The 25,829-nt window shown below is 36.6% G+C and overlaps 1 protein-coding gene and 1 non-coding gene across 6 annotated transcripts in view; one reads left to right on the top strand and one right to left on the bottom strand.

The window, feature by feature from the left end:
- Nucleotides 1-25,829, bottom strand: part of LOC139972133 (uncharacterized) — a 70,874-nt gene that overhangs the window by 9,881 nt on the left and 35,164 nt on the right. For all 5 annotated transcript variants that reach the window (XM_071979095.1, XM_071979094.1, XM_071979096.1 and 2 more), the window contains exons 3-7: nt 7,478-7,577; nt 4,871-5,011; nt 4,456-4,528; nt 4,239-4,293; nt 1,294-1,443 (exon numbers count right to left, since the gene is read on the bottom strand). In XM_071979095.1, coding sequence (XP_071835196.1) covers nt 1,294-1,443; nt 4,239-4,293; nt 4,456-4,528; nt 4,871-5,011; nt 7,478-7,577 — 519 coding nt within the window. The remainder of the gene's footprint in view (nt 1-1,293; nt 1,444-4,238; nt 4,294-4,455; nt 4,529-4,870; nt 5,012-7,477; nt 7,578-25,829) is intronic.
- Trnay-aua (transfer RNA tyrosine (anticodon AUA)) lies at nt 24,475-24,546 on the top strand. Its single transcript has one exon. It is a non-coding gene; the product is annotated as a tRNA-Tyr (tRNA).

The raw sequence follows: 25,829 nt of genomic DNA, 5'->3' as shown, positions 1-25,829 counted from the left end.
AATCCACAATGCTACTATTGTCATCAGTCAATGGTTGCATTTGATCTATCTCAGCCTAGAGTCTAATCCACAATGCTACTATTGTCATCAGTCGAAGGTTGCACTTTATCTATCTCCCAGCCTAGAGTCTACTCCACAATGCTATCATGGTCTTTAGCCCAAGCTGTATCTTGTCCATCCCCTAGTTCTATCTACCTCAATGTAATCTATAGGGCATTGTTCACACCTCACACTTGACTGATCAAACACTTCTGTACTGAGATGGCCACAGTCAATGCTTTCAATTTTACAACACAGTTTGAGTTTTTCTCTGCTGGTTTTGGAGCAATTACTTCCATACAATTTTAACAACCTTGAGAGAGGCTTGTCTCCAAATTTCTATAAAAGTGACACATTTTTTAATGAATTTCAGTACTGCCAAGCAAAGGTTTGGTTTCTTTCTATTTATAGTTCCATTAAGGTAATGGAGGGGGGGGGGGGGGGTAGGTGGAGGAGGAGCTCTATCTATTTCTATACATTAATAAAACTTATGTTTCTTACTAGAAATGAAGAAGGTGCAATATATTAAATGGTGCACCTTGTATTAGCTGTAATTACCAAAGTACCACAAGGAAAAGGACATATATCTGTTAGGAAATAAATTAAAGTCTTTATATAACACTAAGTGAAGGTGAAAAATAACATTAAGTTCATAACACACTTGGCCTTTTAAAGTCTAACATATCAAATAGCCAGTACCGTTGTATTTCAGAGATGAAATTGTAATATCAGATATTTTTAATAAAATTTATTAAGCAACAATGTCAAATTGGTAGATACAACTTAATTCAGATTCAAAATAGTTTTACATATAAGTCAACAAACACAATTGTTCAATGCTATACTTTTTCCATCCATTTTCTTTATTTTCATTGTGCACAGTTTGATGGCAACCCTCCTCCACAGATCCCTCCAGTTATAGGTCTATGCTACTGTACGTTCACACATTCCATTCCTGTGCCTTATATTGCTTAGTCATCACATCATGATTATAATGCTCTAACACACATATTTATGTAAAACTAGCTCTGGAGACAACGATATTGTTTAACCCCCCCCCTTCCTCACTCCCCCCCCTTAAGTAAGCAATGCCATAACCTGTAGTTTGATTCAGGTGGGGCCGGTCACAGAGGGCACACAGTGTTAAAAGGTTACCAGTTCATTTAAGGCATGGTAGAATGAGAGTGCTAAGGTTGTGGAGAGACAGGTAAGCGAGGAACAAAGTAAATACATAAATGTTCTGGTTGTTAATACCTTTATCCCCTCGATCCTGAAGCCTAGTGTAGCCGAGGAGCTGACATGTTCCCTCCACTGCATGTAACGTGGTTTGGTTATTGCTCTCTGCTCATTCTCCTCCTCCGTTGGTGCACTGGCATCGATGCAAATCATCTTCTCATAGAGATCCTGAAAAATGTTAAAAATACATAAAGGTATGATATCTTTGGTTACATAATAATAATCAGCAGTTAGTTTTATAACGCTTAAGTGACCACAAATGTGGGAGAGACCAACATGACGCCCCCCCCCCCCCACTCCCCAGCTAAGAAACCGTTTCCCTTTGCCAAAAACTAAAAGGCTGGTTAAGTTCATTGTCAAAAGAGTACAAAGTCTGTGGAACTCACTTTCAGAACATGTAAAAATGTGCAATACTGTGAAGGGTTTCAAATCAGCACTCAAAACTAAATCAATATTTACCAAGAACGATTATGCGGAATGTTATTCATGTCGATAATAATGAGGAAAACCTTTCGTTCAAAGACACACCTCCAAAAATATGCCACTTACCTAACAAAATAATAATAATAATCACCATACCATAAACACACACGCAGAAACAAATTGAACAATTCAAGTATTACCACAACTTAACCCCGTTCGTCTGTACAACGATTGAGTATTGTTTGATTTTAATGGAGATAACAATTTCAGTCAACTATCTTGAATAAACACTGATTAAATGCATGAGCAATTTTAATCTACAAGAAAGATCACGGTCAGCCAGAATTTGCTGCTGTTGGGTATAGTACACAATGAAATAACTCAACTACGCACATTATGGTTGCTTTTATTATTCTACTACCTGTTAAATGGTTTATGAGATTATCGACAGATTAACGGTCAGCTAGACTACCGCCAGTGGGGATACTCTCTTAACTACCCATCATGCACCTCTGTATGTTGCAACTGGCAGTATACTAATATCCTTCAGATATGACCATGTACAGTGTAATTCACACAAAATCTAAAGCCTCTCAATCTCAATCGAACTAAAAGATCTCCATGGTTACGAGTATTGTCTCTTTCTTATCAGCAAGTTAATACTTTTAGAATCCAATATCTACAAACATCTACTACATTTGGCAGAGTTTGACATGTTGCATTATTGGCATCATTTGCAAGTTATGCTGAACTTCACCACTCCCGGTTTCATGTTCAAGTTATTAAAGTGACAGATTAGGTTTCCAAATACCATCTCTTTCCTGGAGCATGTAACCACCAGGTTGTGACAAATTTCAATGCACCATGCAGCTTTAAGCTGTTACATACGTCACCTAGTTGTTTGACTACCGACAGCATCAGTGTTGTTCAAACAGTGAAAATATTGGTAAACCACAGTTTACTTACATAGGGAATATTAAATAGCTAAAAACACAATAAGCTTCTTTGACGTACTAACCCTGTAGCCATGGTAACCAGGGGATGAGATTCTGATGTAATACCCCACACATTCCAAAAGACTGTATGATAACATTCTGCTTCCCACCACATTAAGTTAATACCACTGTTACTTATCTATGAAATTTGTTTTTCTCCTTTTCTAAAAATCCCATCATTCTTATATACTGTACTGAGTAAACAACATCCATGACAAAAAGAATGTTAGCATACTACATGCTTCATGTTTGCTTTGTAATGTAAGTCTTTTTCAAGACGTAGGGACATTCTGCTGTGAAGTTCATTGGCAGAGGCTCACAATGTGGGTTCAAGTGTATTTGAGATAATATCACGATCCAAACAGGGAGAGATTGATTTTGAAAGTCAACAATAGTTGTGCCACTTTGATTCTACCAGCTAGCTACGTGGTGGCTTTTATTTTAGTTGCAATTTATGGCGTTAAAGGCAGATAAAAAGCCATCAAATTGCAACGCTAGTTCAACGTAAGGAAATGGGTTAAGTGCAGCGCTTTTGTTAAAAAATCATAAATAACATTTACTTAGCGCCTAATACAAATGTTTCTAAGCGCTTAGCAAAGGAAAAAAGAAAAATGCTCAAACAAACATTAAGAAGAAAAAATAAACATTTTAAGCTGTCTTTTGAAACTTTTAAGTGTTGGGGAGTCACGTACAATAATCGGGAGTTCAAAGGGCAGGTGCAGCAACAGAAAATGCACGATCGCGATATGAACATATGACTGACTGTTGACTTATGTGAGTACTTTGCATTATATATGTGTACAGTGGTTGTATTGAGATGGACCAGCTGATATGATGACAAGGGTTTAGCTACACCACGCATCACTTTTCAGTCTCGACCAAGAAAACTTGAAATAATCATTAAGTCTTACATGAATACATGGATTTTGTGTTGTTATTTCTTCCTTTAGGAATTGCTCACCCTTACCACTAGATTTTCCCCATTTTTGATGTCATTCGTCGTATTGCCAGTTGAAAACATCTCATTATTTATTTATTTTATTGGGGGGGGGAGGCTGGAGGTTTACTAGTAAAGCTAACACCATTGAAGTTACTATCAATTCATCTATAAAGGGCCGTTCACAGGGAATTAAACTGCTTACCATGTACTTATGTCAATGATTGGTCTTATCATGGTCATTGTGATGAGTATCCAAACAGTTGTTATGTATATTTGACTTTAGATTATCATCATTTCCACACAACCCTTACAAATGATTTGATAGTTAAAATAAGTGATATCAGATCTTTGATACCATCATATCCACACAACCATTATTAATTTATTGATAGTTACAATTAATGATATCAAATCTTTGGTACCATCATATCCACACAACCCTTATTAATGTATTGATAGTTATAATCAATGATATCAGATCTTTGATACCATCATATCCACACAACCCTTATCAATCTATTGATAGTTACAATAAATAATATCAGATGTTTCGTATCATCATATCTTTGATATCAGGTTTTCCATCCTTTACTTTTCATACTTACATGTCTTAGCTTAGTCTTTTCCTTGGCTTTCTTCAATTCTTCTTCTAAATATGTCCTGCAATTAAACACACACAAGGTCATTACTAGAGCATGAATTTCGACAAGCATCAACGAACACAGAGAAGAAACCAGAGGCATGAGGTAGAATGGGAGGTAGGATGGTAGGTAGTATGGGGCAGGTAAGAGAAGAGAAAAGAAAAGATAACTGCTAACAAACCTTGTTCCCATCTTGCAGTCCATAACTGATGGATTATCGAACTCTTCCAGTAGGTCTTGCATTTGAACGTACCCTGTGACGATTATTAAGGATCTAATAAAGAGGTGGAATCACTTTATAGTTTATGCAAAGTTAAAACTCCTAAAGTTTTTAAGCTCAATTTACACCTGAACAGAAAAAAAACACAAGAAAATAACCAAAGCAAACTAGAACTTAGACAATTAACAATTCTCTTGTACTGATAATGCAGCAAATCTTCAACAAATGTCTTTAAAATCCTTCATTTTTAAAGTGTCTTCATACGTCCACTATTTGACAATTTTTTTTTTTTATCATACTGTTACTTGGTGATTAGTACTATTCGATTTCACCTGTATTTTATGTTTATTTTTCATCATGATCAGTTAAAGGATACTCTCTGTTTCTTTGTCTACTATTCCTTTGTATTCTGGTATGTATGGCCGCAGTACATCATTCATGAATCCCTTCAGAGCTTTCTCTTCTTTTTCACAGTATTTCTTCAAGATTGTCCCACATTCTCCAGCTTTGAAACTACCTATAACATAAACAGACAGACAGAAACAAAAATATAAATAAAAGATTTCAGAAATGATTCATAATACAGGAGGAACCTGACTCTATCAAACATTTCGAGATCAGCTGATGTAACATACCTGATTTACATCACTCTTCAGTATAAATACTGTACATTAAATCCAGGTTTGTAATTAAAACTCAACAACAACCGCACCAATGTGAAGAAACTGGGTATATTAACAGTTATAATTAGTCAAGCTTTTGAAACTGAAAAAAACAACATAACATAACGTTTTCCACAAATTTTCTGGGAATAAATATTTGTTAAGGCAAAAGGATCGATTTTAATGTGAATTTCAAAAAAATTGGATTTGCCTTCAGATTTTAGAGCTGCAATGTGAGTTAGACTTTAACTTTTTATTATTCTTTCCAAATCATGTAATATTCACACAAAAGTTCCCGAAACCTGCCAGGTTTGGGTATTTATCAAGCAAACAGAAGCAGCCACTGTAAGTCTGAAGGGCACATCCAAGGAATGAAATATTTCATCTTCTATAAACACTAATAACAAGCTAATCAATGTGTTGGATAATATGAAAAATCGAAATATATGAAGGTTATGATTTCCATTCGACAGGGCTCATATTTTATTTCTTTTCTGATCTTTGTGTTTTTATATAGTCCATAGATCTATATGTGTTTGCTGCATGAATTACCAAGTGATAGACACACGCAGTATCTATCATTGGAAAACTATTGATTTCTGCTGGAAAAGTGAATTACTGTACCAAGCTGTGACGACAGTGTCTTTAAATGTCATGGCCTTTTTCTTTCCATTTCTTTATACGTTTCTATCCTTTTTTTCCCCTTCCTCCCTTTTTTTTTTTTCTAGTTTTCTTCTTTTGTGATGTATGTCTTCCAAGCCGAGGAGATAATTTCAATATATAAAGTTCTGCTAACATATCCAACCTTAGAAATTCAAGCCAAAAGTTCATTATCATCAAAATAATTCCATTTCACGAATACATGGTATAATAATTGTAACTGTTCACACCTTCCAAATCCTCCCCAGAGGAGTACTAAACTTCCGTTCAATAGATACTCACTTATCCATTAATAACCAAATTGGGATAAATGCTTTCAACCTGGGGCAGTTCCTCGTAGCATAAAACCCCAATAATCTAAATGTGTGTTAAAAGCTTTTTCTTGCTTCTGACGTCAGTATGCTCTTAATTCAGCCATTAATTCATGCCTTGAGTGAATCTCGCAGAAATTGAGCATCAGAAGTTCAAAATGGGTCTTTTTTTTCCCTATCCATCTATCATTTTAGTTTCAACATTCAATTTGAAGGTGTGAACATGTTGTAATATTCATGAAAATCCACGTATTCTGGACTTTAATACATGTGCTGGTTAATGAGAGAGTTGACAGGATGCGGGGGGGTCCATAAAATGGAAACGCTGAAACGTTTTTCAGAGCTTTGTTTTGTGTGACAATTTCTCCATACATGCTACGTATTGAGATAAAAACTGACGTCATGGCAACCATCATGTGCTAGACAACTTTACTAGGAAACAACCATTTGAAAAAGAAGAGGGTATCTATATCCCATTAATTAGGATAGTAAATTGTATCATTATTTAAACCCTTTACTTAGCTGTTTGATATAGTGGGAGGAGATTCCTGGAAGTCAGTGAGAAGCTAAGTAACATATGGCGAAGAAGAGTTCAATTTAATTGACCATTATTATCACAATGTCAAAAGTTATAAAGCTTCAAACAGCTAGCAGCCATTTTGTAAACTCCAGTTGGGGAATAAATTGTCACGTCCTTTCTCTAGTATAAGTAAGAAAGAGGAATGGATAGCATTTAAGATCATCCCATCATCCCCCCCCTTCCCCTCCCCCTTTCCACTTTTAGTAACGTAATATTACAGTATTGACTCTTTTTTAATTTTCTTTTTTCTTCACTTCGGAGCCCTGCAATGTGGTCGAGTGTGTTTACAATAAAACTATCAATTTTCCAACCACCAAAAAAAAAAACCCACCAGCATGACCTCCAAGTGACTTTTCAAAATTGAATACATTAATGTTGGTACTTGGAAAGTACATGTTAAATAGTATGAGGCTATGAAATGTGCATACATTGAAGCCAATGTGTATATTTTATATCTCAGCTGAATGGGTTTTTTCATCAATTAATGGAAGCTTTTACCAACACCTGCCAGGTTATTTATGCACGGATAGAGTATTCATTGGTTTCTTTGTTTTTAAATTCATTTTATTCAGTACGATCAATCACGTACATGTATACAGAGTACTCCTTCAGTACTTGAAATGACACTTGACTAGTCACTCTAATGCACTCCTATCGGAGTTATGTGTCGAATATTACTGAATATTAACAAAGATCAATGCTAAAACGTCTGATTCTTATATCATTCTCAACTAGAACGACATGCCAACGTTCTACAAAGCCGTTTTTACCTTGATGGCCAGCAATTTGAACCCATGGATACTTCTTCTTGAATGACTGTATGAAAGGTGACCAGTGAACGACTTTTCGGATCTTTCCCCATGATACCGACTGCAAAGAAAGAAGTACACATTAGAGTTACTGGCAACCATCATGATGTCAATCACATTACAATAAATTTGACTCAGTTCAAATGGCAACCACATATTTCCATAGTGCTTGACATTTCCATTATACCTGTGAAGGTTCCATGTCTATTCAATGTTTCCCCTTGGAATTATAGCAAAAATTGATTTTCACTCAATTTAACCAATGACCTTTGGTTCAAGGGTCTTGCGAGACACATGGGTTCACCCTGGGGTACCTTCCCACTAAGTTTCAAGAAAATAGGCCCAGCTGTTTAAGAGAAGTTTTTGGCACAAAATTGGACACACACAAAGACACCCACCCCACACACGGATACGTTTTGACCCCCTCCCTAAGTCATGGACTTCCAGTCACCCTGGGATATCCCAACATGGGTAACCCTGAGAGAAGCTAGTACTCAAGAAAATTTATCATTACCATGGCAACTGTTGCTATGGCAGCTGACATAGCTGAATATGCCTAACCGGCAAAGGAACTACAATACTGTATATCTCATCCTCCCTATGGGAAGATGAGATAAAAACATAGGGCCAATACAGACAACCTTTAAGTTACAAAGCACTGTCTATAGATCTAGTAGTGTGTTCAGACAGTATGTACAGTACATGCTGATGTAGCAAGCCACTGGTTTCATGTTTAAATATGGTATCCATGTTTCTGATGTCTACTGTAGTAACTTTAAAGAAGGACGAATCATGAATTTATTTCATCGCAGACACACATCTGGAAGAGGCAACAAGTTTGATTTACATCGAATAATATACGCTAGTATCAGCAACAACTGACAGACAAGAGTTCATACAGAACATACATTCATTTGTGAACGATCTGATAAAACATGAATCATTCTACAAATTTTAGAAAATTGAAATGTTTGTGAACTTCCCCTTCCATTCAACCCCCTCCGCAATCCTGGTAGAATTATAACAGGTGGCCATGGTCATTGACTTGAATGCAGAGGTTAGGAAAACTACCAGGAAGTACTGAGAGGGGCTGAGGGTCCTAGGAACTTTCGGTTAAAAGTTTTAAGAAATTTTTAGAAACTTGTAAAGTTTGTGAACTTCCCCTTCCATTCAACCTCCTCCGCAATCCTGGTAGAATTATAACAGGTGGCCATGGTCATTGACTTGAATGCAGAGGAAAACTACCAGGAAGTACTAAACTCAACCTTGATATGAAGTGATTCTTCAATTCTTACACAAAACACTTAAACAACAATACAGGGACTGAGGGTCCTAGGAACGATTGGTAAAAAGGGAACTTTGTGACTTTGGTATTAACAAATGTCCTTCAATTTTACCACACTTACCAACTAACCCTTAAAAATAACATAACAACAGAAGAAAATAAGAAAAATATTTCTTAGTGCTTCCAAATGAACTGTAATGAGAGAGTTAACAAACTATATACAGTAGTGTTCAAACGATAATCAGAATCGGAATCGTGCCGATTATTGCATTATCTGAACATAATCGGAATCGGTAAAAATTATGTGGAATACCAGTTTATGTCATACCGATTATTCAAAAACATATGGAAGGTGAAAATATCATTATTCAAAACACATGGAAGGTGAAAATATCAACTGATGTTCTGGGTTTGTTCTTTTACTACGAAACATTAAAATAAAGACACCCTCTATACGTCTTTCTAAATTAAATTTCATCAAATTAGGCTGCCAGGGACCCCGATAAATATTGCTTCCCTCGTGGCTAGTGACTTCATATTTCTCAACACAGTTAGCATGGTAACAATGCACTTCTGCAAATTAACGAATGTGCTAGATAAGGCCTACGTTGAGTATCAAGGTTATGTTCAGGCATGAAATGCTCCGTAGTGCAGTATTTGATGCACTAATTTGTAATTTGATGTTTCTTTTTCTCACAATTTGCAAAGGGCCATGCTTCCCTGCCCATTGCCTCCCTTTTACCGTGGACCCTCTTATCTCCATTTTTTTTCAACCTTTCGATGTTTGCGGCAATGCCCTAAAATAATTTAATTTTGGCAGAAATGCTGATATGCCTGGAATCCATAGCCATCGCATTAGGCCTAACACTAGGTTGTTACATTGTAAACAGATCTCGAAATACGGTCTACAATTTTGCTCAAACCGATTATGCACAATTAAAAGCAAAGTTTTCATGTGAAAAAACAATATTGGAGTAGTTTTTAGTTGTTATGATTTCTTTACAACAATCTGGTAACATTCTACAGTAATTATAAACAAGTTACGATGGTACCATTTGCTGTTCAGTTTAATAGGCCAAAGCTTACATTTTCTAATTGAACTTGAATGGAGTTAAATAGGTAACGTATTAGGATGATTAACTTCAAGTTCGTAACATTTCTATTTGTTCATAACCAGAATAATACTAAAAGTACTGTAAGTACAAAATAATGTCAGAATGTAATAAAATAAATATGTACTTAAAATTTACACTTTGGTAAAGATTGAAGATGGATGGTTGTCTGAGATACTTTTGGAGATGGATATTTTGAGTAACTATTCTTAGCGCATTTCAAGCCATTAACAGGTGGCATACACGTCGAAGTGGTTAGGCCATTCGCTAAGCACAGTGCTTAATACTTGGTAGGATGTCATATTTTCTTTCTGCAAAACCCAGAGGTGATTTGTTACATACAAAAGGATACATAAGAGCCCTTTTTTACATTAAGTACAATGAAAGAAAAGGGAAACAGAGGAAAAGCACAACAATAATTGTTTCTATCACTTACTTCACATTCCGATTTCGTATAAATGGGATATTTTCTATTTATCAAATAATTGGAATCGGAATCAGCCCGAATATGAAGGCATAATTGGTAATCCGTATTTTCCGTTTGAACACTAAATATATGTGTGTGTGTGTGTGTATACTATACTATACAATACTAGACTACACTATACTACACTACACTATACTTTACTACACTACACTACACTATACGATACTATACTATACTACACTACACTATACAATACTACACTATACAATACTATACTACACTATACAATACAATACTACACTATACTATACAATACTATACTACACTATACTGTACTACACTATACAATACTATACTACACTATACAATACAATACTATACTACACTATACTATACTACACTATACTTTACAATACTATACTACACTATACAATACTTTACTACACTATACTATTCTGTACTGTATACATTATACAATACACAGTACCATCATATTTTCAGTGTATTGTGGCAGCAAACCCAAACGTCCCTTCCCTAAACTCCCTACAGTAACTTACTCCAAACCAGCTCAGTAATCTTGTACAATATGTAACCAATGTGGTACTAATTCTTGCAATATTTTTGGGTAGTAAGTTTTGTTTGTAATTTCTCTTTACTTGTCAAGTTTGATAATACATTCAAGCACATAGGTATACTTGAGATTTCTTACCTCCATGAGATCCATGTAACATAGTGCTGTACTCAGACAACAAGTTGTCGCCATTGCAATCCAAACTTGAAATACTATAGAACTGTGTGTTGGTTGTAACAGGACATTCCTACTCTACTACCAACAACAACACTGTAAAACTAAAACCTGGTAAGTTTCGTGTCTTAATATTGCAACATAAGGAAATAAACAGTAATACACTTGAGTCACTGTTATTATGTGTATGCATTGTTTCCTGGTGTATTACACGAAAATGGAATTGGCGTTATGATGTCACACTTTATCAAGTTACCAAATGAAAACATACAATCAAATTTCCCTCTTAGGTAATCAAACAGCTAGTTTATGTAAAGATTAGTGTGTTTGTGCATGTGTGTGTGTAAAAGTTTGACAAAAGTAAAGCAACTCTTTGTGAAAATTAAAACTACAGTATTGATGAAAATAGCATGCATAGACTCAGGATGTGTGACCTGATTAATTTGCAGATGACATTGCAAGGTCCTAACTGTACCTATTAAGATTTGTCCCAGGGGTTCTACTCTACATCTACTCTCAGGGGAAACCATTGGCAAGGGGAAGAGGGGGTTGAAGGGGGACGTGGACTGGAGGGGGAGAGGGGACATGGATGGGAGGCAGGGGACATCATGGGTGGGGACAGGGACTGAAGGGGGGTGTGTATGGGAGGGGAGAGGGGACATGGATGGGAGGGAGGGGACATCATGGGTGGGGACAGGGATTGAAGGGGGACGTGTATGAGAGGGGGAGAGGGGACATGGATGGGAGGGAGGGGACATCATGGGTGGGGACAGGGATTGAAGGGGGACGTGTATGAGAGGGGGAGAGGGGACATGGATGGGAGGGAGGGGACATCATGGGTGGGGACAGGGATTGAAGGGGGACGTGTATGGGAGGGGGAGAGGGGACATGGATGGGAGGGAGGGGACATCATGGGTTGGGACAGGGAGGGAGGGAGGGAGGGAGGGAGGGAGGGAGGGAGGGAGGGAGGGAGGGAGGGAGGGAGGGAGGGAGGGAGGGAGGGAGGGAGGGAGGGAGGGAGGGAGGGAGGGAGGGAGGGAGGGAGGGAGGGAGGGAGGGAGGGAGGGAGGGAGGGAGGATAAAGTATTATCTAAGATAATGCAGCCCTTGTGACAAGCATTGTGCATACATGATCTGAATTCTTAACTGGACTAATCCAGAGTGACACATCACAAAATCCTTGAGCTTTCTTTGTTACCCTGCTGAGAGATGCAGTTCTAAGTATACAAATATGACATCAATATAAACACTTTACATATGAGGAAATGACGTTAGTAACATAAGTCTAATTGGAAGCATATCACTGTCAACCGTTAAGTGAACCGCTATCTTCAGAACACTAAAGGAACAGATACGTATCTACGGTAAAACAACTTTCCTTATTGATATAAACCACAAACACTTCATGGATAGAATAAGGAAGTGATTAACCTTACAGAAGCTTGCTGTTGTTGTTTGTGTTATACCAACATTGCATTTTTGTGCACTCCCAACATAATCATACTTGTATTCTTCCCAGATGAATGGTATGACAACATCTCCTCTGTAATGAAACTTCCCACAACATTAGGGGAAGTCTAGAAATCTATAATCATACTACTAAACAGTCATAAAACCATTGCCAACTGAATTAACATCCCAACGCTTCTTGTGTTTGTCTCCTCACAACCTCATCAATGCATGTAAATCAGTGTAACTGATGATATATATAGTGCTGGCATTGTGGTGAGACAGGTAAGAGAGGAATGAAGTACATTTATCCTTTACAGTTCTATTTTCACATAGATTTATAGTACTTACTCACAAATCCATTCTTATGAAGAACATGATACCATCTAGACAACAACAACAAAAAACTTTTCCAACATGCACAGTGCACACCGACTTTGAGTTATGAACAGCACCGACATTTTCTGACAGAAAACTGATACCGCATACATTGCCAAGTCTGTATAGGCCTAATGAAAGAGAAACCACTTCAACACATACGTCATTCCAATCTTCCTTGTTAATAAACAGGATGTGTATCTTTCCAAAGAACATGTGACATCATAGTCATGACACCTACTTACATTACTCAAAACAAAATACTAGAAGCACAAACCAAGCCAGGTGTACGAACAAAGGACACAATCCTACTTGTGAATAACGACATACCAACACAGGGAAAATAATGCTTTCACACATACTGACTTTCTATTTTATGAATGGCAGAAAATATTTCTGACAGAAAAACTGAGACTAAGTACTTATATGCTATGCTCTGACAAGTCTGTATAGCCCAACTGAAAGAGGAACCACTCAACTTTTAAAACAGATACCAAGGTCATGTACGTACCAACTACGTATGTTACCGATTAAAATACAGGATGTGTATCTTTCCAAAGGATATGTGACATCACACATGTAGAAAAGTTCCCATTTGGGTCAAAATATGTTTCAGACAAAAGGTGATTCTCTGCAAATGTTGAGTTTAGTGTAACTGTATACCGAGATACACAGTACTGTCTACAATACAAGCTGTACTAACCACTACAGTACAAACTTGTTTATGCCAAATGCTTATGCCACAGCCACACTAGTCAACAAATGGAGTGTGTGTTTTCCATATATTTAATAGGGAATAAGTTGTCTGGTATCATATGCTAGCAAAATAATGTGTAAAAATGGTCAAGTTGCTTCACAGTCGCAAGATTTATATTGAAGGGTTTGGTACACAAGAAACCATTTTGTTTTTTCAAAAGACAATTTAACAAAGGAAAAGGAGAAAGAGGTATTAAGATGTGATAATTCAAAATGTGGACAATTTCAAAAATGGCCATAAATCAACTAAATTTTGCCTCCAAGTGAAGAAATATGGAGAGAAGTCAATGATCATTTTTAACATCTAAATTCCTCATTGTATATTTACAGTATAGTACTGTATTGTATAGCACAACAGAAGTCAATACCAGTTGATCCTAATTTTCAATAGTACTGGCACAGTACAGTACACATGTAACTACAACACATCAAGCTTACTGGAAACATTTCATGCCACTGACTTAAACCTCAAAGGACCTCCAAAAAAACCTATATTGTATGTAAACAGTGTAAGGATTTTCCCATACATGCACAGCCATCCTATGTAATATATTTCTTTGGAATTTCTAAAAGACTAGAAGAGATTTGCATATTTATGATACAATTATGTAAATTAGGGAAGGGATTAGAGAAGTTAACATGTGTGACATTTCTTAGAAAATTTCTGGCTTTATGACCAAACATAAATCTAAGATTACTGAATACGATGTTTTTAAACGATGCAAGAAAGACACACAAAAAAAGGTTATTATCTTGAGGAAGATGTGTCCTATATTCATCGAGTAACTTAAGGACTCTGTTTAATGTAATCTTTTTTGTTAAAATATATATGTAGGGTAGTACTTTTCCAACGTGGTAGAAAACCAAAGAATATGTAAAGGCCCTTAATTGGGCCCATGGGCTATGATTTGAATATTGAATACTATAGAAAATTAACTGACATCAATGCTGGTTTTATAATTGCTTTAAATCTCATCACTTCTTCATTGCTTGAAGGGTTAAACACTGTGTGTATAGCAAAGAAAAACCCTAAGCTTCCATTACACACATTACAAAATATTTGGTTGAAATGAAAAACATTTTAGTTTTGAAATTGAAACAAATGCAAGGGGAATCTTGCCAAGAAAGATTGGTCAGGATATTAGTCATATTAAGTCTGCAAAGTTTAATATAATCTTCATGAATGGACAAATTGGAAGGACTGAGGTATATACATCAGTTGACCTTTGACCCCTGAGACCACTAATATGGCCTTGGAGTGGTTCAGCTGGTGTGCAAATGCTACCAATTTATACACTAGGTAGATGGGAGAATGCATTACTAGATCCAATACAGACAAAAGAGGGCTACAATAAATTGCCACCAAGCCGAAGATGGTCGTAAATGCTTGCGCTGTGTTAACCAATGCATGCAGGCACATTCCAAATTAAAAGTAAACCTTTCCTGTATCTTATATTACCCAGTTAGACATTCCACAATGTGGGACGTAAGACACTTTTGTAGTGCACACTACACACAACCCTCCCTCATATTTCCTCCCAGACAGCAGGAGAAATCTTACTCCTATACAGTTCAAATGTAAGAAATAATTGACAAAAATAAGCAAAGTTCATCAACTTTGAACTTTTCACATTTAAATGATAGGAAGCAGGCCACTGTGAGAGCCTTGCCAAGGCCATATAATACTTTAGTCCCACATACTGTAGAGCTAAGTAGTATATGTATGAAAAACCCTTCATAAATTTTCAGTCAAAAATAGCATACCAGTTACAAATCAAAAAGACAGATCTCAATTAAAGCAGCTGTTCTGTTTACAGGCTAATGATTCTCCCGCCTACACACGTACGTCATCAAAGTGGATACTGTTGACATACCTTGATGTATTAAAGTGATACAGATGTATTAATACATATATGTGCACATTACTTCATCCAAGTACTGTGTCTCTCCAGAAACATGTCACCACCTGGGGCAAATTTACTAAACTTTTAAGAAGGATGAACAGATCTTGGCGTGTTGACATGGTTTGCATTTCTTGAGTTCTTGATTTTTGTGATTTTGTTAAATGCATGTACTGCACATGTGGTTATCAAGTGCCCTTATTCAGTAAATTGTATCTGCGGTATAATTTTGAGAAGTGAAGTATATCCTGGTGATAGACATTGGCGATGGGGGGTGGGGGTGGGGGGTGGGGGGACAGCCTTTAAAGGTCACCAGGTCACTCTAGACTGTACAGAGTTATTTGTCAGGAGACAGGTAAGTGAAGAGTGAAATTAAATGTCACTTACTCATTAGGACCCCGAACCAATCTTCCAAATATATTTTAAAACTACTTATGATGTGAGCTTAAAAGTCAAATTCACTTGTCATTGATGACGATGCTGAACATTACCAATAGGAAAGTATCAGTCCTGCATGACCTCCAGAAATCTGTTAGCATGGCATTATAGTGACATATCATATCATTATTCGGTCATATCATTTTTGTCTTTGTATCGGAAAATCCAGAACAGTGAAAAAACTTTGAACCCAAGCCTCCCGCTTTAAATGCGGACACCCTAACCACCACGCTATGAACAGTGATTGTATGTTAAGAGGTTCGAAACCAGTAAGGAAGGTCATAATTCCACTGTAGGCGTTTGTCACCTGTATCGAACAATACTAGGTCTGTTTTGGTGACATATTTGCCATATTTGCCTTATATAGAGAAAACCAGAGAAATAATATATATATATATATATATATGCATATGTATATATATATATATATATATATATGCATACTTTATACTATTGTGTTAAAGGAGGTTAGAATATGTTGTAATTTGAAACTGATATTGTTACACTTGTCTCTGGCTGTAATTTACAAAGCTGAATGATACTGTCAATATTGCCATTACAATTTCTAAAAATACCTCACCTCATCACTGTAGGAGAGTCTGTTGTATAATAAGATGAACTGTTTTCAACATAGGTTGACTGTTTTGATGTCCTTCAAACTATAGCACCCAACCACTCTTTAGTTAACAAACATAGAACTTGTTAGAGTTTGTGAAACCAGCCAATTCTAGGCTATGGGCAATTCTCGTCATTCTACTACCCCAAATATTTTTTATCATTTTCCGTTCCTTTTATCATTTTCCGGTGGCCATTCACGGCCTACAATGCAGACAGCTGAAGCGATAAGAATTAATTCCTCACAGAAAATTTAACTCTTTGCAAGACCAAATTCTACGAAGATGTGCTTTTGACATAAAGATGCAGAAATATTGCAAGGCAATCCATTTCTGCCGACAGAAAATCGACAAATTCATGTTACAGAAGGCTCTGATATGGAATCCTACCATGATGTGAACCTCTATGTACAACCAATAAAATTATTGAAATGATTCCTCTTGTTAGCAGAGCTGTTTAACTTGAAAATTAAATGCTAATGTTCAACTGTAATTGTATCCCTTACTATGCAACAAGGAACATCTGCAAAATTTGCATCAGTGCCGTAATTGAGTTATTGCTGCAATTGTAGTGTGTAAATTAACATGTGTTATGTGCTATTAGCATACGTCCTGTTGTAATTTCTACTGATGAACATAACGTATTTATCTAGTCTACGGCTGCATATGGAAATAAGTATACACATGCCCATTAAGTTTCAGCAATTCCCACCAATAATTATTGTTTTGAAACTTTTTTTTGTGATGGCTTAAAGTATCTGCGGTTAGGACTTGTATACATGTACAATCCATCAAATGTAGCCTCGGCTCTCAGCCGGAATGTACGGCGGCAAAATGGAGATATTTCTTATTCACTGTGGGGCCCACCCCAGCAAAGAAATATCAAAGAATAAAGAATATGAGAAAAGTTGTTTTCAAAGAGGCCACTGTAAAACAGAATGATTGGTTGGTTTGTAAAAGAAAGAACAACAAGCGGTTTATTTTCTGTCCAGAACGTAAAGATTTGTCGCCAGTGCAAGGTTCAAAATTTAAACATTTGTTTCATAGCATATGAATCTTGATTTCCACATTCGGATCACATATTTCTGTTCAAACTGTCAGTAGTTTTACATCAATAAAATCAGTTCATGGTTTAAAGATCACATTGTTATGATTTATTTTCCATATAAACAGTGTTCAACATTAAACTCATAAAATAGCCATCCTCTGCCCCCAAAATTGACCCCTAAAATTTGTCAAGGGGGTTTATGGGGGGGGGGGACATAGCCCCCATAAAATATGTGTTAGTTTTTACCCTGCGTGCTTGCAGTGTTATTGCCATGTACGTACAGTACAGCATGTGTATGCAACGCTATTATTTCCATGTATGTGTACATACATGCCACAGTATTATTTCCACATACAGTATGTGTATGCAGCAATATACTGGTACATTATTTGCAACATGTATGCAGTGTACAGTATATATACACGCAGCAATATACACATTATTGCCACAGTATATGTATTCATTTTTGTGATGTCAAGACTGCAAACAATAATTTTAATACCCCCATGATGGATGGAAACATTGCAAATTGCAATCGATGCAAGAATTACAAAAGACAGAGGAAGTGCTTGCATAAATTGGTTTCATACACTCAGACGACAGAATAACTTGTAACAGAAAGTGTTGCAAAGTTACTACGTCAAACAGAATTATTCATGCCCCTATTATAAAACAGAAATACCACTTGGAGCTGCTAGGTTACTATGACGATACTCAATAGACTTACCGATTGTGAAGCCTTCTGTTCTGTCAGACAGGGAGCGCAAGTACAGCCAAATTCCGTCTCTTCGTCAGATTGTGAGCTATCGCTATCTGGTTGCTCACGGTTATAGGTAGATATCACATTAGTCTCCATACTGGTTTTAATGTCTCATGTAGAACGTACATATATATGTGCAGGATCAAACTAGTCCAGAAACCTCAAACAGTCAATATATATTCTCACTACTCACTGCCAACTATTCCCCTTAATTATAGACAAGCCTGTATATTAATGTCAAGTATAAGACAGCAACACCGTTAAAAAAAAAAAAAAACACTGTGTGGTGTATTCTTAATTACCCTGAAGTTTAAACTGATACCAGCACCACAGTGTAAGATCTCCAGGGCAAGATGACAGCATATATACTGAACAGCTGCTATATGAAACACACAGCAATGCAACTCAATGCTGTGTGTGGTAGGATGACAAACCCCTTCAACTGGATTATCCAGGACTCTGTTGATACAATTTTGTAAAATAGCACTGGTAGTAGAAGTAGTAGTAGTAGTACCACAGACTTAGAGCTCAAAATGCCACAGTTTTCCTGATTTTCCAAAGTGAAACTTGAAATAGCTGGTAAACATTAACGAGAGTTTTCCTAGAACAGTCCATGTCAGATGCACACAGAGTTAGAATACAAAACTAGCAATTCATATTGAGTGTAGCCGAACACTGTAAGCAACATGCGTGCAGTGGTACTTCACGATAACTAAAAAAGAGTTGATAGTAACACTGGTCGTCTCGAAGGCAAACTATCAAGCATTGTTTTCTGTTGATATTGAAGTGCCAAGGTTACTTGCAAGAAAGCTGCATTGTTTATCGGTGATATTCCAAAATTCCCCTCACGAATAATGCAAAACCATAAATCTTTTGTGATCATATTCATTGATTGAACTATGGAACAAGAATGGCTGGGCAATGCTACAATGACAGCTATTAACTGTGCGTAGTGCAGACAATCATACGATCGTGATAAAGATTAAACTTCACTGGTATAACCAATAAAGGTTACCATTTTAACCTTTAAAGGGTCTCTTTACTTGACTCAAAGGAAACTCCAAGCACACAATCACACTTCCTCTTGGTGAAACAGCCGGTGAAATTACAGTATGATCGATCCCGATCCTGTCAGGACATCTTCTTCGTTAGTAAGATATCAAAGTCATTTCCATCAGGTTCAACTACACATCATGCATGTTGAACAGACAAATCACAGTATGGGGCATTCTTTTTGTCAGGGTTATCTTCATGACTAGCCAACCATTCCACCACAACTGTTCTCCCATATGGTACTATCTTTGAGAGACGTTGAAAACCCGCAGAGAAAATGAGACTCCAGGTCCCACGAAATCAATTTCACCTCCCCACAGAATGTAAACAGAACTGGCAATGAAAGAAAACTTGAGGCCTAAACACAGATACGGCCTTTGGCAACCATAATATGCATTACCGGCGTAGTGTACATAGTGGTAAAGTGTAGGCTTGACAGTTACTTTGGAACACCCACTTATATATAGCTATTGACCCACTCACAACTTCCTTACACAAAGCTTTTTGCTATTTGACCTGGTTCACTAGGCCAATGGATTTAAAAGCAATCACACATTTTACAGAGTGGTTCTACTTATATCACAATATTCGTAGCAAACAAACTAAACAAGAAAAAGAAACCAAAACCAAATATCAGAAGGTGGCGAATAGCACAATCCAAAATTATTGATTGGAAAGTACAACAGGCTTTCATCTTGTTTTGCAGAATATGAGCAATTTCCCCAAATTTGGAATTTTGTTTCACACATCCCAATAGCATTTGCACACTGTTAAGCCAATGAGGGGGAGGGGGCCGGGAGGGGAGTGGGACGAGAGTGGAGGGGATCGACTAACCTCTTGGATCTGTTAGAGAAAGCCATGCTATTTTGACATCTCTTGAGTAACCCTTCAAGATACAAAGTCAAAGTAGTTGATATTTGACCATGAGGAAGAAGTTAGGGCAACTTTGGACAAAAGTATTACTGCTCAATGTGGAGGGAGGATTCAAACCAGCATCCAGGGGTTTTGCTTTATCTGCACTATATAAATATCACAATTAAATGACAGCTGCCAAAGGTCATGAAATTTACTGCTTATAACAATGAATTGGGGAGAATTTTTAATGTTTGCCAACTGGTATGTATTTAGGAAATTTATATAACATAAAGGGAATTGTTTTGAGAAGCTTCTTGCCATCTTCAAAAGGTCTGGTGACTTATTTTGTTCCGAATGTAAATTTGTTAGCTGTACATCTTACTTCTTTTCAGTAATACAATCTTATATAACATCTAGACAGATCGACAAAGACTAAAAGTCAATCCATAACAAGTTCGTTCTAAGAGAGCCAGGAATGCAGATGTTATCTTTAGACAGTACAGTACCTCATTTAGATTTACAATATTGTTTTGTTGCTACTAACATAATGACATTATGACTCATCCTTTTGCCCAGCTAGGCCAGTCAATTTGAAAGAACAAAATTTCAATGTCAAGATGATGGACTGTCCCAAGGTTAAACAATATACAGTATATGAACACACCAAATGTATAGCTCATCAATCAAAAAATACTGAAATTTATCAAATTTGTTTGGAAATTCAAATTGCCTAAGAAATAATCTTTGATAAGAATAGGCTTATATGCAACTGGATTGACTTTGGCTATGTTGATAAAGTGAACAGAAGAACTACAGCAGCCACAAACTACAGACTCAATGGCACCAACAACAATGAGGATCAATTCCACCTGGCCTTTATCAAACTGCCTACAGTATATTATTGCTTTCTTAATTAATCTATAAGAAAAAAATAAAACAAGACTAGTAATATCTAATTTAAAAAAGTAGATACATTAACCCCCTCACAACGACAACTTGCTGACTAATCATACTATTCCTTTAATTAATGAGATTTCCATACGCATGCAGATTCTGGCTATTAAGTTCCCAGATCACCATGGTAACTGTGATATTGTTTCAATAATTGCTGTCATTGGTAGATGCAGTAGGAAGATGAATATTTACAGTAATAATTTCAACGATGAGACATAGTTTATTACTCAGCAAATTTGCAAAGTTTATTCCTGCTTAATACAATATAAACTAAACTACGCTTCCAGGCTATTGCAGTCACACAGTCGGTTTTACTCGACAGTATAAATCATGATGGCCACACCCGCAGTGTTCGGTCATGTGATTTCAATCATACATGTCATCTCAGTTTCTACAATTATAGGGTATAGAGTACTGTAGTTGTACACTTTGCAATGTACTTTTCAGGGTTCAGAAATATTGTTTTTAACAAGATACTGACAATTATCCAGGTTCTAAAGGGTAAAAAGAGCTAGATATATCTCTGAACTATGAGATAGTAAAGCAGCAACTGTTGTTATCAATCTACAATATGTGGTAATGAACAATTTGCAATGGGTGTGTAATGCACTCAACTGTCAGCTTTACACGTTCACTAATTACTGATAGCAGGGAACCTGTATATACTATGTACAGCACCATGTTACATGAGAGGAGAGGAAGGGTCAGGACGGGTGAAAGGAAGAGGGGGCAGGAGAGGGCAGGATGGGGTGAAGTGAGACTGGTGGAAGACCAGAAGGAGTGAAAGTTGAGAGGAAGAAAAGTGGACAGGAGAGGAGGTAAATAGGATAGAGATAGGGTCTATAGGAAAAAAGTAGCAGAGGAGGAGAGGAGAGGAACTGGTACAGTAACTGAGCTAAAAGAATCTTTTGTCTTACTTTACAATTTACAAATCACAGTTTCAATGAGAAACACAATATACAGTATAACCAAGCAAAGTTTGAAATCAAGGATAACAACACTAACACTAAGAAAGCAACATTTTGGAAAAAAAAAGAATCCAAATGATATATCACTGGTAGCATATTATGCACACAGTAACACAGTAGAGTTCAAGAGATGTCATAAGTGTAAGCTAAAAATATGCTAGAAAGTCACATATCAGATCTATTGAGAATCTATTCATCCACATATACTATGTAATCATGAGGATATCCACATATCGTATGTAATCATGAGGATACATCACTTCGAAAAATGTGGACACAGTCATACACTTCAGGTTACTGTAGCTGTATAATGACTCTTCCATGTGGGAAGAGTATAATGAATGAGAAACCAAAATAATTTAACTTAAGCACAACAAAAATGCTTAGAATTGTATTTAGGTACAGTTAGAACTGTACTGTAAATCAGTTGCATATATTGTACTTAATTACCTCATAATAATCTCTCCCCATCTCCTCTTCCTTCACACTCCCCTCCCCTCCAATTCCCCCTCCGTATCAACCGGGCAATGCTTCTATTACCACCTGACTGTTTTATTTGTTTTATTATTCAAAACTTTCATGGAACTTTCATACTGAGGAACCTGCTGAATATATATACTGCATGCATCAGATGTCCTAATTCTCACAGACTGACAGACATCTACCCCCACCTTGTGATAACTCTGAGCGTACCATCCAAGCAGTTGACGTCATATCCCTATCATCCTACGTCAATACCTATTTAAATTCAGATTATTATCAACCTACATTCTCACTCAATAAACATGATAGTATTTACTGGATGCAAATAAATTTTGTTAAAGTACATCTGTAGTACATTTTCAAACAAATTGAGATAACTGCATCTATACACACTCTTCCAGCTACAGAAATATTTTTCAATAGCACTCATGTACTTTAATGTCAGATGTCACAGGCAAACTTTATTGTGTACACTTGTCATTCCTCGTGAAAAGCATGAATTCACAAAGGGGAAAAACAACAATTTCTATCGATAAAATGCATGTAGCTTTACAGCTGAACAACTGAAAATCCAAAAAAACTTGAGTAAAAAGTACTGAACATTAAGTTGTTACTAACTTACTAGTACTGTAATTTGAAACTGAAGACTATTTCAATTTTCTTTCTTGCCAATATCAACTTCAGCAAGCATATCCTCTGTACATTCCTCCTTAACTAAAGGTATCAAACATTTGCTCCAAATGTTTCAGGTTTGAAGTTAGTTCTCCCTGATATCAAACGGTTTCTCTTTCCCCAATATGCATTCATAATAATACCTCACCTCTTACCAACTCACCCCCACCATACCCCCTTCATGTAGCTTTGATACAGTTTATGCTACAGTAGGTACAGGTACAGTAGAGTGTAGATGGGAAACTAGAGTAATGAGGGGTATGAGAGTATTAAATATCCTGTAAATACAAGTTATACAACACCATAGTAGAGTTTTTTTTATGACACACTGTGACTGTGCACTGACTCCAACGTGACCACCTACTAGTATACCATTTATCAGCAGATACTGAACAACCTTCCTTGTGAAATGCTTCCCTCTATTTCACTGAATGCTTCTCAGCAGAAGTTATGGTAACATATAACTTTTGATGAAGCAATTGAATCAATTTAAGATGAAAAATATTTAACTACTGTATACATACTCCATTAAGGAGTACTCTGCATTTCTGTTCTGTAAGCTTAACACAGTATAGTTTATTTATAGTATGCCACTGTACTAGAGTTGTACCAGGGAGTTGTTCCATAACAACTCCCTGGTTGTACATATCAAATTTATTACCAGTTGAATACATTGGCTGTAATCTGCCTTATACTGTACATGGTGTACAGTAACCTATCGCAGACATACTGCAGACAAAGACTGCTCACTGAGTATTAGTAACCTTTCTTGTCTGCAGTGTAGCTATATGTAAGGGTAAACACTGCCACAATTTGCTATTCTTCAAACTAAGTAAGAAATTTTCTACTGTCATACATGTATAATGTACGTAGCTACATATATATACAGTAATTACAATCATTGTATATACAGTAGATAAATGTATAAACACACTATGTTGCAACCCAGAGTTTTACACGTACTTCTTTTCACTGCTGCGATTATCAGGCAATATTAATCTATATACATATATTATGACCTTCCTTAGGGGTTTCGAACCTCAGGACATGTATACAATCAGCGTCCATAGCCTAGTGGTTAGGGTGTCCGCATATAAAGCGGGAGGCCCGGGTTCGAATCCCGGTGGAGGCTAGAAGTTTTTTCACTGTTCTGGATTTCAACTCCCTACGATTCACTTATAGTTACTGTAGATATAGATATACATATAGATATAGATATGGTTCTATTGCTCCATAGAAATATATAATTTTACATGTTCGGTAATTCTTTATAACATCAACTCACACCCAAAAATTCTGTAAAATTTACTCTGAGACAGAAGTTACCATGGGAGCTGGCTGACTTATGACCGATGCTGTTTGGTCATATTTAATCATCTGAACAATTCCAGATACTCAATTCCTGATAGACATTTCAATGGAAGGAATGACTCTTCTCTCAAATATTGGAATTTCATAATGTGCACCAACCAATTTTTTCTTGATAGTAACAGATGTATTTTTTCCCATGGGGAGGGGAAAGAAGTGGGGGGACGAGAAGGTTACTGAAACCAAACTATATAAGGCATATATAAGATAGGTTGTAAAGATGTTTTAAACTTGAAATGTCCCTACAACAGTCGATATCTGTTGTTGTTCCTTCAATATCAACTATCGTAAGTTGATACTAAACTTGACCAATTGCGTTGTACATTGTGGTACACATGGAACACTAACATTATTTACCGAACCATCTTTGGTTCATGCTGGTATTAAATTGAAGCTTTAAATATCGGTAGCCACTGCTTCTGCTTCCCCAGACACTTCCTCATTTATCCAATTGCCTCAATACTTGGCTAACTACTATAATATTTGAAAAACTTGCATGATTCCATTTTGTTCTCACAAAGTTTGGAAAATGTACGTGCATTCCTAACAACATGATTTACGACAGAAACATTGCTACAAATTTGTGATATTAAGCATTGCAACATGATGATGTTGATTACATCTAGCAGCAAGTCCTATTGTTAGAGTGTAGTAAATATTCATTGTATTGTGTCTGTCTACTTGCATACATATGAAAACACAGACTTGGTTCCAATTCCCTTCTGGATGAATACTGTACATGGACAAGTGGCTATTTAAACCATTGCTTATATACAGTACTTCCAAGATACAGTATTGTTCAAGAATCAAAATACTAGTAAGTTCATGCCCTACTAAAATGGTCGGAAACTACTCTGGTGTACAAAACCACTTATTCAAATCCTTGTGTGCTCAGCACCCTGAAAGGATATATCTATTGTACCAGCACATTGTTCCAACGACGTCAATGCTGCCATGGCAACGGGGCAGAGTGCAATTCAACAGATTGTGGTGATGAGTTTTGTTACACAGTTGAATGGAGTGCCCTTACACAAATAGTTGTAGTAC

Source organism: Apostichopus japonicus, chromosome 8 (genome assembly GCF_037975245.1).
Source record: "Apostichopus japonicus isolate 1M-3 chromosome 8, ASM3797524v1, whole genome shotgun sequence".
In the NCBI taxonomy this organism is placed as follows: domain Eukaryota; kingdom Metazoa; phylum Echinodermata; class Holothuroidea; order Aspidochirotida; family Stichopodidae; genus Apostichopus; species Apostichopus japonicus.
The sequence above is the reverse complement of the archived record's forward strand: the minus strand, read 5'-3'. Positions and strand labels throughout refer to the sequence as shown.